The following is a 15,568-nucleotide window of genomic DNA, read 5'->3' on the forward strand; positions in this document are numbered from 1 at the left end:
AAGATATGTCAGGCCTTGTGTTACACAAGTAAATGAGGCATCCCATTGCCTCGCTGTAAATGCCGGCCTCAAAAGGCTCTCCAATATCATGCATAGTAAGCCGTACACCTGGTTCTACTGGAGTAGAAATGGGCTTACATTCATCCATGTGAAACCTTTTTAGCAAACTTTTTATGTACTTAGTTTGCTGCATAAGAATGCCGTCATCTGTATGCATAAACTGTATGCCGAGATAGTAGTGTAAAGGCCCCAAATCTAACATATCAAATTCAGCTTTCAAATTAGCTTTGAAATCTGAAATTTGTGCTTTGCTAGTCCCTGTTATGAGCATGTCATCTACATACAAGATGACTATGAGAATATCGGCACCGGTTTTCTTCACATACAATGTGCTTTCAGCTGGACTATTCACATAACCTTGGCTGGTTAGATGAGCTTGTATTTTATCATACCATGCTCTTGGAGCTTGCTTTAACCCATACAATGCTTTGTGTAACCTGCATACTTTATGTTCCTCACCAGGAACTACAAAACCGATGGGCTGATGTACATATACTTCCTCCTGTAAATCCCCATTTAAGAATGCAGTTTTGATGTCCAATTGATGCACTTTCCATCCTTTATGTCCAGCCAATGCAATCACTGATCTTATTGTAGTCATTCTCGAAGTAGGAGCAAAAGTCTCCTCATAATCTATTCCCTTTTTCTGAGAGTAGCCTTTAGCCACAAGTCTTGTTTTGTACCTGTTAATAGTACCATCAGACTTACTTTTGACTTTGTACACCCACTTTGTTCCAATGACATGCTTGCCTTACGGCAAGTCCACAAGATTTCAAGTATTGTTCTTCATGATAGAAGAGATTTCATCTTGCATGGCTTGCACCTAGTGCTCATTCTCATGTGCTTCTTCATAAGAAGAAGGCTCTTCTGAATCAAAGAGACCACCCATGAATCAAAGAGACCACCCATGGCTAATGCAGACTCTCCATGATGCATATTCAATGCATGGCTGGAACTAGCCCTTGTTCTACCTGTGAGTGAAGCTGCAAGTTTGCTTTCTTGCAAAGTTTTCAGCAACCATCTTGGCACCAACTTGGCTGTGTCTATGGCTGTTTGCTCTTCCTTGACAAGATCTTCTACTTCTTCCATAGAAGGGGGCTGAATTGCTGGCTGTTCCACATGTTCTACATGAGGATTTTCTTTTGTAGGGGCTGGCTGATCTGGATCCCCCCTAATTGCAATGGGTAATAGTCCATCAAACATGTCCTGTATGCCTGTATCATGACTTTTATACAAGTTGTACTTGATTACTGTTGATGAAAAGATGATTTATTCATTTTTTTCGGTTGATTTTCTCTCTTTACAGCTTACTAAAAGCTTACAGCACCATATGCTTTCACTATGCATAAATACTTGGCTTTTTTTGGTCGCAGAGGGCTGTTCTTGAACCTGGATTGAGAGGGCAAGATCTTATTGCTCGTGCCAAGACTGGAACAGGAAAGACACTAGCTTTTGGTATCCCAATCTTGGACCGTATAATAAAGGAGAATGAAAAATTGACAAGGTCACATTTGTCCTGCTTCGTTGTGAATTGTTCATGTTATTTGGCCTACTTTGTGTTGGTAGCTTCTCTAAATCATAAATATTTATGGCTGCAGGCGATATGGAAAAGCTCCCCTGGCTGTTGTAATGACCCCTACTCGGGAACTTGCAAAGCAGGTGGAGACTGAATTGAAAGAGTCGGCCCCCAATCTAGAACTTGTTTGTGTGTATGGAGGAGTGTCCATAGACAGCCAGATAAGGCAGCTTCAAAGAGGAGTAGATATTGCAGTGGGGACACCTGGCCGTTTCATCGACCTTCTTGAGCGCGGCTCCCTGAATTTGCGGGAAGTCAAGTACATTGTTCTTGATGAAGCTGACCGGATGCTAGCTGTTGGATTCGTGGAGGCTATTCAGAAGATTTTTCAGTACTTACCACCGCAAAGGCAAAGTATGCTATTTTCTGCTACAATGCCGACGTGGGTGAGAGGCCTTGCACGGCAGTATTTGAAGAACCCTTTGATAATTGATCTGGTGAGTTGGAGCATTGCTTTCTTTTTCTTGTAGTAAGTTAGGGCCTTTATAGATATGGCCCCATCCACAAAAAGGGAAGATCTCATCTGCTTGTACGTCATGGGTGTTGGATCTCCCCCCATCCAACCCCACCTGTCCTGTATGGATGGGGTATCTGTCTGTAAAAATTGCTGAATCCGATTCTCTCTTTTTTGTTTGTGACATAGTTCAATTTTTCATGCATGTGACAGGTAGGCAATAATGAAGAAAAAATAGCCGAAGGCATTAAGCTTCTATCGATAAGCACTTCCACGGTGGCAAAGCGCTCATTGTTAGGTGATTTGATCAAAGTAAGTATGTTCAGATGTGCAAAGTGATTTTCTCAAATGACGCATTTCAGATGTCCTTGTTAGGGCCTTTAGGCATCACTTTTCAAAGAGTGAAACGCCTGTCCAACTTGTGTATCAGCTTCGATAGGTTTTTTGACTGCTTTTCTTTCTGCTCATGGCAGGTGTATGGCAAGGGTTGCAAGTCTATTGTTTTCACCCAGACAAAGAGAGATGCTGACGATGTTGCCATGTCCTTAGGTCGGACAGTCAGTTGTGAGCCCTTACACGGTGATATCACACAGGCTCAAAGAGAGAGGACACTCAAATCCTTCAGAGATGGAAAAATCTCTGTTTTGATCGCAACAGACGTTGCGGCAAGGGGTTTGGACATTCCCAATGTTGATCTTGTATGCGTCTGAAGAACAGTTGAAACCTTTGCCTGTTTATAAGATCAATTTGGAGCGAAGATATGGAGGATGCTCATAGCTTCCTCGCTGCTTTTGTGTTTTGCAGGTCATACACTTTGAGGTTGCGAATGATTCTGAGACATTTGTGCATCGTTCTGGACGCACAGGTAGAGCCGGCAAGGAGGGTACTGCAATCCTTATGCATTCACCGTCTCAGAGACGAACCCTTGATTTGCTTGAGCGGGAATTGGGATGCAGGTTCCAGAGTATAGGGCCTCCAAGTGCTGCAGATGTCTTAAGGTCAGCGGCTGAACAGGCAGCTGCCAAGCTGCTGAGTGTTCATCCAGACGTGAGGAACATCTTTCTTCCTACAGCTGAGAAGTTGCTGTCAGAGCAAGGGGCTGGAGCTCTTGCAGCAGCTATAGCTCTTGTTTGTGGTTTTAGTGAGGCGATGTCCTCACGGTCGTTGATTACACATGAAGTGGTTGGTTCCGATTATAGTTGGTTGATTTGTTTTGCAATGAATGCACAATAAAACTGTGACTTGTGTGCGTGTGCTCCCTCTCTGGAAAAGGTAGACTTCACCGATTGGCGAGTTCACTCCTTGCATGCTTTAGCTGGCATTAGTATGAACACTGGGCAGGCCAAGACTTTGCAGGAGCAGATAGCAAGACAACAGGACAAGAAGTCTGTGCTGCGATGGGCTGCAGGCTGGGAAGAGACACGATGCCCCAGTCATGTGGTTTCTGTCTGCAAAGATTAGGGGCTGAGTCTGCTGGTCAACTGTGAGAGTGGGCAGAGCAAAGTGGTCACCAGCTGTGTGAGGCACGAGTAGGGGTTGCTCACGGAGTTGCACCCATGGCAAGCAGAGAGAAAAAAAGTTTTTTAAATGTCCATGAAAGACACAAAGGATCTGTGAGGCCAAAAGTAATAAATGTGATCTGTGGGTAATTATGCGCCAACAAAATATGAAAAGAAAAACTAGCTTACCCAAAGAACAGGACCCACGTACTACGTGGGCCCTGCATGTACAATGTGATCAACCAAACTAGCCATATGATATCCTCATCCAATACGAGTACCATTCTCCTCCATGACAGAGTGCGGGGCTGTGATGAAGTTCACCTCCTGTGGTCCATGTCTCTGGAGCATGTCCTGGATCTGCAACTGCTGAGGTGGGAGGTCCGGATCTGTCTCTGGAGCATGTCCTGGATGTGCAACTGACAGGTGGGAGGTCTGGATCTGTGGGGGCGGGGAAAAAACTAGCTACCCAAAGAACAGGACCCATGCACTACATGGGTCCTGCAGGTACAATGTGATCCGCCAAACTAGCCATATGATATCCTCATCCAATACTAGTGCCATCTTGCTCCATGACAGAGTGCAGGGCTGTGATGACGACACTAGATTGGGTCCCAATTACCCACACTGAAGGCCCGCCGTCCACCCCCTCCCCCCCCTCCCTTCACCCCACCCCACCGGGCACCCACCCACCCTGCAAGCAGGAGTATTTGCCTGTATCTCTTTGGAGAACTTTGTACAATGATAATGAATGATGACTGAGGACTGCCCAATGCAAGGATGAGGAAGACCGAACGTAGGCTGGACCATGTGCTGAACTAATAGCACTGTAGAAGACTATGAATTATGCAAATCCAGATTTGGTGAGGATATGCACATATGCTGGCTGAAGATGGGAGGATCTTCTATGCTGCCTTGGACTGAATCATGGAGTGCTTGAGGCTGTTTGTATACTCCAAGAACCCACAAGATCTTAGGCGCACATGTTCTCTTGAACTGCTTGGCTGAATTCTGTATGAATGAAGTGATTTATGCGATGGGTTATGGGTTGCTTATATATGATTTATTTGCTGCTGGGTCGGTGGAGGGAAAAGGCTGTTGGTCAGTTGCAATTGCCCACGACTTGTGAAAAATGCCATCGCTTAGCATTAAATCTACGATGGACATTTTATGCTGGCCGACTGTTTATATGATGCTGGCCAACTGCTTATATGCTGGCCGATTGTTGTTTAGGTGGGTTAACCAGCAAAAGCCCCATATGGACTGCCTTATGGGCTGGCCTAGGGCTGGCCCATAAGTTGTATGCTTATGCTAGAATGCTTCTGATGCCAGACCTAATGCTAGGCTGACTTCTACATGCTCCTACATGATGAATTCTCCAAGTGGGTAAGAGTAACGACACATCTAAACTCTCTAGGCTTGGAAGACTGACCTACGTAGCTTGTGCCTGACATGTCCCGGATTGGGGCTTACAATGGGGCCATGGCATAAGACGACAAATAATCCTAAAAAGGTATTAATATTGTATGATGTTACATATAATGCTGAGCCAGTGTGTCACATAGCACCATAGTGTAGGGTGCATGTGACATTCCCTCCTGCTTAGTTTGGTGGTAGGTTCATGGCTTCCAAGTAGTCCGACAATATCTGCGGGAACTCTTGGAAGAATTCTTCATCTGGCCAAATGGCTTCATGAGTGCCTCGGTCCTTGAACTTCGTATAGAACTATCTTGTGTGCGGACCGGAACTATGCTTCCATCGGTGGAGGAGAATCTACATGGGCTTGATGACTTTGGCTTCGTCAACCATCTCTGGTTGTTACTCATCGTAGACCACGTGCGATGCTGGTCCAACATAGGGCTTCAACCTTGCTAAATCGGTCAACAATGGTCATGCAAATGCTTGAGTCTTACAAAGTCCATGCTGATGTCCTAGAAAGGTTCTTCGGGAACTGGCAAAAGACTGTAGCAACCCTTCCTGCTTCGTATGAGGAGCGTCACCTTTTGACAAATCTGACACGATTGGACATGTTGATAGACATCCCTTCTCATTTTTGGTCAATAAAATGAACACTCTAACTTCTCCAATGTATTGTTGATACCGCGATGATCTCCGTCAAAAGAGTCATGGGGCATTGTGCCATACTGTCTAAATCTTTTCCTAGTGGCCTCACACTTGTCACTTTAGCTCTACACTTGTCATTATAGCTTTCACTTGCCATTCTAGCTCATGAGAGTCCCAAATCTATAAATTGGAGCCCTTTCTCTTCATTTGAGGAGGCTGTTTTCTTGCAAACTAGCATCTATCATGTTGGCAACTCTTCTCTATTCTTGGTGATTCTCTAGGTTATGGCTTTGTACCACTGCTACAAGCTGCCCTAATGCTGGATGCTCTCTTTCTCTCTCTCAAAGGCTGCCCATGAAGTATACCGGTTGTTGGGGACTGTTTTGAAGCACGAAGAAATATTGAAGGCAAGGGTATTTAATCATTGTATTATGATTTCTAGCCATTGTACTTGTTGTACCAATCAATGTGCTTGGTGTACCAACCAATGTACTTGTTGTACCAACCATTGAACTTGCTATACCAGTCAATGTACTTGTTGTACTAGCTCTATTGGTGTTGCCCCGACTTGTTTTGGGTGCTTGTGGTGCTACAGTCAACTTATTTATAGTGCCTAGGATGATGGTGCCTAAAGCTGTCTTGATTGTTCTACATCGGTTTTATAGCTACCTGAGTTTGTATTTCATCTTTTTTTTGTATTTATGGAATATGTGGAAGTATTATTGCTGCAGCTGAGTTGTTCCATCACATATGGCACCTTGACGACCTGCGGTGATGGGGAAGATTAGTACCTACACGAGAAGAGGTGGTTTTCTTTTGATAAGCCCATGTGTATTTTGGGGCTTCTTTTGATGAGCCCACCATGTGTATGGTCGAATGATGGGTTGTATATGGATAATTTGGCATCTCCCGTGGGAGAGTTAGGCCCTCAAAGCTTGTACATGTTATTTTTCTCCTTGGGTAATAAAATACTCCAAGAAGGGAGGAAGGGGGGGGGTGCACTGCCCATTCTGGCCTCTATGCGGTGTCAGATGTGGACATCTCTCTTTTATAGTTTTGTGGAATTAAGTGGCATATGTCTAAGGTTTTGGCCAATTTAAATGTTTAAATGCATTAATGGTCAAGTGTTTTGCGAAACCCCCTTCCCCCCCCCCCCCCCCTTCACCCCCATTCGTAAGGCTGTGGCCAATTTAAGTGTTTAATTGCATTAATGTTCAAGTGTGTTGCGAAACCCCCTTCTGTCCCTCACTTGGAGTTGAGCTACACTATCCCCCACAATGGACTTTGGCATACCATGATGCTTGAACACTCGTGTAAGAAAGACCTTCACCATATATTTAGGTTTAATGGTCTTCTTCACTGGCAAGAAATGTGCTTGCTTGCTAAACCTGTCCACAATTGTCCATATAGCATCATTATTTTGCTGGGTCCTTGGCAAATCTATTATGAAATCCATAGCTATACTTTTCCATGGCTGCAAGGGAATAGGCAATGGAAGAAGCGAACTTGAAGCCAAAAGCCTATCAAATTTCACCTTTTGAAAGGTAATACATGCACGCACATACGCTTCTATTTCCTTGCGCATGGCTGGCCAAAAGAAATAATGCTCAATCATGCGCGCAGTAGGCAATATACCTCGATGACTAGCAGAAGGAGGAGCATAGCACTCATCCATAACCTTTTACCTCATGTTAGACACCACACATTGGTAGTTATCCTTTATGAGAGAGCTATCATTGATCACATATAAAACATGTGCATGACCAGCTATCAAATCAGTCTATAAACTTGGAAAATTAGCATTTTAGCGATACAAATCTCTAAACAAGATTAGAGAAAACCAAATAAAAGGGACCCGCCACCCAACCATAGGTTCACATCCTCCCTCGACTAATGCTGTCAAGGCCCTGTGTTTTTCCTCTTGACATTATGCAAGTGTGCACGGGAACATGGTGGACAGTGTGAATGGCATCAGTTTGGGGCAATAGCTTCATGGACAGATTGGTACAGTTTTTGGGGTCAAAGGTGACTCTAGGAATTTTTCAGGTTTCTTTTTATTACCCCATCTCTTCTTGGTTGCAGCTGCCTGCGAAGAGAGAGAGAGAGAGAGAGAGAGAGAGAGAGAGAGCTGCAGTTCTGCGCCTTAAAAAATCTTAAAAAAATCCTAGAGTCACCTTTGACCCCAAAAACTGTACCAATCTGTCCATGAAGCTATTGCCCCAACTAATGCCATTCACACTGTCCACTATGTTCCCGTGCACACTTGCATAATGTTAAGAGGAAAAACACAGGGCCGTGACATACTCCCCTCTTGAAAAATGGCAAGCGTCCTCAATTGCACTCAATGGCACAGTAAGGGATCTGTCTAGCAAAGGCGCCTCGTACAACAAAAGCAATCGCCCTCAAGTGCATCTAGGTGATGAAACAATCATCTTGCACAATATGGGTAGGCCCTCGCGTCAAAGTGACGAGAGACTCGTGCTTGTTCCGTAAGAACCTACGGCAAAAGTCTAAAACCAAGTGGAAACACATAACCTTTGTTAGCCAAAAACAAAACCATGCGTCATTCGACACATGACACACACATGCATTCGCAAGCAACATGCTCCTCAAGATGCTTTACCCACTCTAAAGTAACAGTCTAAGGGCTGCTTGCAAGCCTTACGCCCATGGGCATCCCGCAAGACCCACGACTGGTGATACATCATGAGCATATGAAAGCACTCAATGCATCCACTATGTACTTTCCACATGTCTCTCCGGATGCTTTACCCATTGCTCGTATGGCTATCTCGCAAGACCCACAACTAGTGGTACACAGGGGCTGATAGCCAAGAGGCTTCTTTCTCTCTTAGTTATGGAAAAAGCACATGTTGTTTATTGTGGGAAAACAACCTGTTGTTGGCACTGTCTTTGGATGGTGCTTTGTGCATACGATCAGAACCACCTTGAAGATTCCCCCATTGGCTGTGTAGGATATGAATGATGTCGAGTCAGATGCTCCTGATGGATTTTGCAGGCGGAGTGTGGGTGCCTTCGATGACTGCGCTGCAATGAGCTCTCCAAATGTGCCACAAGTAACAATGCTCCATGCAATAGGATGGGAAGAGGCCTTGTCCATAGTGAATATGTGGAGAGTCCATTGCCAAACTTGTTGAGCCTTCGAGCAATTCCAAAGACAGTGTCGTTGAGACCCTTGGGGGTGGCCACATCTCGGACATGCTGCTGATCTACCGCCAATAGCCAACCACGTGCTAATTGCCAAACTCCTATGTGTGCTGCATCAACCACAAAAAGAGGGCGATCTTCTGGGGTTGAAAACTATTCGAGAGCCTCTTTCAAAAATCTGAGAGAAAAACACGGTGAGGGGCCCTAAGACTGCAAGTGTCCTACTGTTGCCGGAATGCCCTCAACCTCGGGTATATGGATCCTACGGCCAAGCCGAGCGGTGTATGCGAAAAACGGGGTACCCAGAGTCTCCTCCTTGTCTGTAGTCTCCTCCTTGTATGTAGGATCACACCAAGTCCACTCCCCCGGGTCCCGTTGTTTGTGGTGCGGCTGTATGATCACTCTCCAGGCCACCTTGGCTTGGACAGGCCTCCCATCATTGCCCGCCCACAGAAAATTGCGGATCAACCATTGAACCTTGTCTGTAGTCTCCTCCTTGTATGTAGGATCACACCAAGTCCACTCCCCCGGGTCCCGTTGTTTGTGGTGCGGCTGTATGATCACTCTCCAGGCCACCTTGGCTTGGACAGGCCTCCCATCATTGCCCGCCCACAGAAAATTGCGGATCAACCATTGAACCTGACCAATGCAGGCCTGGGAGAAGGCCCAAAAGGAAGTAATATTTCACATGGTGGCCAGAAGAACCTGGTTTGCCACCACCACTCGACTGGCCAAGGAAAGCTGTAACTCGCGGCAGGTGCCCGGGGGACTAGGGCCTTTGGCACACTTGTTGATACCATCAATGCATATTAAAACATTTAAACATGGCCATAGTCTTAGCACATATCCATCATCACTTTGCATAAAACATAAAGCTGGACAAAACATCCACAAATGCTGAAAATGGAGCTTGCACATGTGACATCGCATAGAGGCCAGAATGGGCCGACCCCCCCTTGGAGTATTTTATTACCCAAGGAGAATAATATCATGTACAAGCTTTGAGGGCCTTACTCTCCCCACGGGAGATGCTGGATTATCCATTTACAAATGCCATAACACAACCCAACATGAGGCTACCAAGCCGGAACACAGGCTGTAGAAATGCCGAACCAGCAATATAATCCATATACCTCTGTGTGGGTACTGATTCTTCCCCAAAAACCACGGGTCTTCATGCAATAGAGCTGGTACAGCAAGTACAACTCTCCATTCAGCCAGTACAAGTACAATGGTTGGTACAGCAGGTACAGTGGTTGGTACGACGGGTACAGTGGCTGGTACAGCAAGTACAGTGTTTGGTATAACCGATACAGTGGCTGGTACAGCAGGTACAAAAAGTACAGTGGCTGGTACAGCCAGTACAGTGGCTGGTACAGCAGGTACAAGGGCTGGTACAATAAGTACAATGGCTAGAAATCATAATAAATGATTAAATACCCTTGCCTTCAGTATTTCTTCGCGATGGAAGCCTCCAAAACAGTCCCCAACAGTCGGTATTCTTCATGGGCAGCCTTCAAGAGAGAGAGAAAGAGAGTAGCCATCATTAGGGCAGCCTGTAACGGTGGTAGAGGCTAGTGTGCAGCAAGAGAGCCTCCATTAATGAAGAGAGGTCTCCAATTTATAGATTTGGGGCTCCTATGAGTGAAAATGGAAAGAGAAGGCTATGATGACAAGTGGAGAGCCACACAATAGCTGGAGTGACAAGTGTGAGGCCACTTGTCTCACTTTGATCCACTTTCTTGCCACATGTCCCAATCTAAGAGATGGGTTCTCCCATAATCTTTACCTCAAAAAATATCCCAAGTAGTAGACATTCTGTCATAGGCACTTTGCCAACTCTTGGTATCTGCTCAATTCCAGATGTAATGACGCGAACAGAATTTCCATCGGAGTTGGGCCAAAAATAGCAACTCTCCTAAATTTTAGGAGTGTGGTCCTTTGTATTCTAGGATAATCTCCCATTCCCAAAGCTTGTACTTTCCAAATATTTAGACATCCTGGAGTCCACCAGACCCTTTCATACTGGGAAATGTCCAGGCTGGTGACAAAAGCCTTGCTGAACTCCAGTACAAAAGCTTCTTTCGAATGCTCAGAAGAAGAGGGGCTAGCTGCTGCGCTAGGGATCCACCTGGCATCTAAGATAACGGACTGGAGTGTCCCTCGGGATCTACTGGAAAGTCTCAACTGGACGCCAAGTTGGGCGGGTGAAGAGCCAACCCAAAAACCACATGACTTGTGCCAGTTGATCTACGCTCCTGATGCGCGATAGGGGATCTTTATCGCCTCTACAAATCTTTGAATATTCCCCACATCTCCGGATAAGTATGCTGTTGTGTCGTCTGCGAACTCTGAGTCTAGTAATTCCCCCGAGTACGGATAGGGAGATGCAATCCTTGTAGCCCAATCTCTTGAGCTGAGAGAGAACTTCACATGGCCTTGTCAACAAATAGAAAGAGGTAGGGTGCTAGAGGGCAGCCTTGTCGGACCAAGTGAGAGAGGGGAAATGTATCACCTCTGGCTCCCTGAATGAGAACCTGATTGTGAGAGGCCGAATAAAGTTGAGAAACACCGCGGATCCACTCCTTCGGAAAACCCATCCGGGACATTCTACCCTCCGAAAGCCCCAGTCATCATAGGCTTTCTTGAAATCTAGGAGGAGCACAATGAGATCTTGGTGTCGCATCCTGATTCCTGGCCGAAGCTGTCACCTCCTAGAAAGGGAAGATGTTATCGAGAATGCTCCGATCTTGAACAAAACCTGCTTGTAAATACTCTATTTGCATGGCTTTGATTTCAAGAGCATACCTTTTTCTTTCTACGCAGAAAGCCGTTGGTCTCTGTTGAATCGTGGAAGCTTGATTATCTTTTTGTTGTTGATTGGATTGTTGTTGGTGAGAGCGGCCATACTAATTCTTCATAGTCTGAAGAAGATGAGGAGAAGATACTTATTTTGCATGGCTTTGATTTCAAGAACATACCTTTTTCTTTCTACACAGAAAGCCTCCGTTGAATCCTCTTTATTTGGAAGCTTGATTACCTTTTTGTTGTTGATTGGGTTGTTGGTGAGAGCGGCCATATCGATTCTATTCCATAGTCTAAAGAAGAGGAGGAAGGATCGTCTTCTGATGACGGAGGGAGGCTTGGTTCATCTTTTGGTTCCATTAATTCAAGGAGTATCTCCTCACGGATATCTGCGGGTGAGCTCTAATGAGTCATATTCTACATTTTTTGTAAGAAGGGCTTTTACCTTCTTTTTGTATGCCTTAAAATGGTCATCTAGAGCCGTATGCACAAAGCATAACCTCCAAACCTGATTCCACCCTCTGTCTGCCCATTGGATTGAGGATGATAAAAAAAACACTAGTCCTTCGAATCTCCGGATGACCTGTTGTAGGAGCATTAGGACAATCATAAGATATCTTTCCCCTATTCTTAGCAGAATCCCGCACATAGACCAAAGCATCACGGAACAAATAGTTCTGAAAAAAGGTACTGACTACCTTTCCACCCTATAGGTGGAATGATCTCTAAGTCCAAATCTAAATAAATGGAGCTTTCCACCTAGACCTATTGCCTATACCGAATGAAATGCCCATTGGCACGACATAGTTCTCTCAAGGAATAATATAAGTTAGCACAAAAATGGGTGAAAGATTCACTCTCCTAATCCTAGCAACCCCATCCAAATTACCTTTCCAATTTTCTTGTCAAGTCTTATGTTACTTTGTCTACCATAGGGTAACTATCCCCCATAAGGATAGGACATAGCAAGGTTAGAAAATATACACACACCAAGAAACTCTACATGCTGCAGATCCTAGCATCCTTTTAACGTCGAGTCACGGTGATCAGTTCTTTCCCAACTAAGTCTTGGTGCACTACATCTCCACCCCATGTCATGGTCCACCCTATTGGTAAACCATTGGAAGAAACAATGAAATGATTCACATGTCCACACATCCGACAACTCTCGTCCTAATAGAACTCCCACTGAGAAATATACCATGCGATTTGTCCCAATCTTGGGATTGAAAAAATCTTGTGATCAACCAACAGTCTAGCTTGAAGACCACAAACTAACTCAGTAGAGAAAACATTTGCAAAATCTTGCACTGATGCTTCCTAAACCAGTGTTTCCCCAACATCTAACTTAACTGTTATAAACCACAATTAACATCAAATGAAAGGGTACCAACACATTCAAACACTTCATAACAAAATATTATATTATATTATGAAGTCTTGCTAAATTTACAAAAGAGGGTGGGAAATATATTGGAGCATCTTTCATTACGAAGGCGAAAACATGATGTAAACAGAAGGGGCAACTGAACACGGAAAATCTAATCAATCATGAAATCTGCAAATACACATATGCATGGCAGATGAAACAAGATGACAACTCTGCTGCACAGTACACCACACTAGGGGCTAGAATATGGGCTGACCCCCCCCTCCCCTTTATGGTTAGATTACCAAAAAGGAGTCTGCTTCCAATACAACTTATGCGGGTGCCCAAGGTTCACCACTGGCTGCACCTGTTTCTTCCAATACAATATGAAAACAAGAATACATCACATAATCTGAATTTGTTGGCAATTCTCAGCACAAGTGAGCTTTCTTGGCATCAAGCACATGCAGGACAACTATGGACAGCCCATAGCACTCCCACATCAGCCCAGGACAACTCAACATCTTCATCTTCTTTCTGTCTGGCTCATAGGATAAGTTGACCAGCCCTCAAAGGCTGTTTTCAGCAGTCAACCAGCCCTCAGTAGCCACAGAAGAAAGCGACCAGCAGTCGTGCACAAGCCTGCAAACCTCCGGTCAGAAGGAAAACTGTCTAGAAGCCCTCGACCAGCTCTTCCTCCCTGTTTTTAACTTTTGTCTAGCCTCTATTCAAGCTGTAAATCAGCTGCCTAGCAGTGGAGAACATGTAGCAAGAGTCGGCCAGCTTCTCCCATGCATCCGGTGAACTTAAGTCGCGATGGATGGCTGTACAAACTTGCCAACAGGCTGAAAACCAGCCGACCAGCCCTCATGCACTCCTGAAAAGCATGCGCCCCCTCAATCAAGGGTTTATGTCAATATTGGAGGCTCCCCTGCTGAAAATAGCCCACATGTGTGCTTTTTTGGTCTAAAAAGAGGCGCCTACATGAAGGGAGTCCAAATAATGTCCAGTGCCCGGTCTTTGGCCGCCAAATAAGTCCTACTCAATGTATAAGTTGTCCGGTCACTTACAAGTGAGTGTGAACTTGCACCCATAATTATTAACATGTGAACTCATAAAGCTGTAAATCGAGTTTTTGGGAATACTTACCACCTGCAAAACACATGTAGACCACTTGTCAGTCCCAAACAGGTGTGCACATACACGTCCACAGGGTGCCCAGGCGTCCCCGGTCCCATGGACAACACAGGCCGAAATCTCAGGCATTGTCCAAGGCAAACAAGACAAGTCATCCAAAGATAAAATCAAAGTCATGCACACACATGAGTGCAATTATATTGGAAGAAACACCCATCTGCTCAGTTGTATCCGATAAAATGTCCAGGGCTCATGATCCTTCCGGAACCTTCCCAGAACATAAATACACAAGATCTCCAGGATAGCTAGTCCTAGAGACTTTCATCATGTCAGGCTCCATGGCCATACATGTACACCATGTTAGGCTCCACAAGCCACACATGTACTATCATGTCAGGCTATACCAGCCATACATGTACTGTCATGTCAAGCTCCATATGCCACACAGACACACTATGTCAGGCTACACCAGCCATACATTTATGTCATGTCAGGCTCCATATGTCACACATGAATAGTAGAAAAATAGAAGCTGTAAGGAATTTTGTGACACATGACCTTTCCAAGCTACATGGATGTCTTGGCTATAAAACCATTCTTTACCTAGTATAACATCAACCCTATCGAGATTCATAATCAAAAAATATAAGGACTTTGTATAACTTTTGATAGATATTAGCAATTGAGATATGCGCCTGTCCTAGATGTGTCCATGTCCTGCCGTCAGGTTCACACAATACACGTGATCACTTGGTTGCGTCTTCACTCTGAGCTTCTGCACAAGTTTAACATTAATGAAGTTGTGAGTGCTACCAGGGTCAAAAAGGATGTGTACACTCTTCCCTAACACCGACCCATACATACGTATCAAATCGTTAGGACCAAAGACTGCCATGGTGAAAACACATTCCATGGAAGCACTTTGACCTAAAACAATAGTATCCACGGAAGAAATTTGAGGGTTACTTGTCACTTCGGTCAAATGAGCTACCTTGCTCTTGGCCTTGAGACAACTCGTCGTCATATGGCCTTTCTAACTGCAAGAGAAACACTTGCCCTGCCTAATGTTGTGGAGGGTTTGCTAGTACCTTTGCTCCTTCTTCGGATTAGTCTCATCCAAAGATTTGGGTTTGGTTGTGTAGCCTCTCAGACTTAAACTGCCGTTTACGCTTGGAAGGTTTTTATGGTTTGAGGTTTCTTGGCGGGAGTCATTCTCATGCCATCTATGGCCCAAATAGTGTATCTATGAAAGAAAGAACTCACTCTTTTTGGTGTTTATAAAGAACTTATGTATACGAAGCTTTCTAAAAACTATGGCCAAATGAGCCCTATGCTTGAATTCATTCTTGGAGAATACCAATATTTCATAAAAAAATCACACCTGTGAATTTCCAATGCTTTCGGAAAATGCGATCCATCATTCTGTGGAATATTGC

At 44.7% G+C, this 15,568-nt stretch overlaps 1 protein-coding gene across 2 annotated transcripts in view; it reads left to right on the plus strand.

Moving 5' to 3' along the window:
* The window catches only part of LOC147619475 (DEAD-box ATP-dependent RNA helicase 3A, chloroplastic-like), an 80,927-nt gene that overhangs the window by 27,103 nt on the left and 38,256 nt on the right, over nt 1-15,568 (plus strand). Inside the window, exons 2-6 of one of the 2 annotated variants that reach the window (XM_086773146.1) lie at nt 1,434-1,564; nt 1,659-2,073; nt 2,304-2,402; nt 2,564-2,788; nt 2,895-3,272. In XM_086773146.1, the coding sequence (XP_086629272.1) occupies nt 1,434-1,564; nt 1,659-2,073; nt 2,304-2,402; nt 2,564-2,788; nt 2,895-3,272 (1,248 nt within the window). The remainder of the gene's footprint in view (nt 1-1,433; nt 1,565-1,658; nt 2,074-2,303; nt 2,403-2,563; nt 2,789-2,894; nt 3,273-15,568) is intronic. The other variant, XM_086773147.1, reaches the window with a different exon arrangement.

Source organism: Cibotium barometz, chromosome 33 (genome assembly GCF_041138505.1).
Source record: "Cibotium barometz isolate CiBa-2024 chromosome 33, ASM4113850v1, whole genome shotgun sequence".
Classification (NCBI taxonomy): domain Eukaryota; kingdom Viridiplantae; phylum Streptophyta; class Polypodiopsida; order Cyatheales; family Cibotiaceae; genus Cibotium; species Cibotium barometz.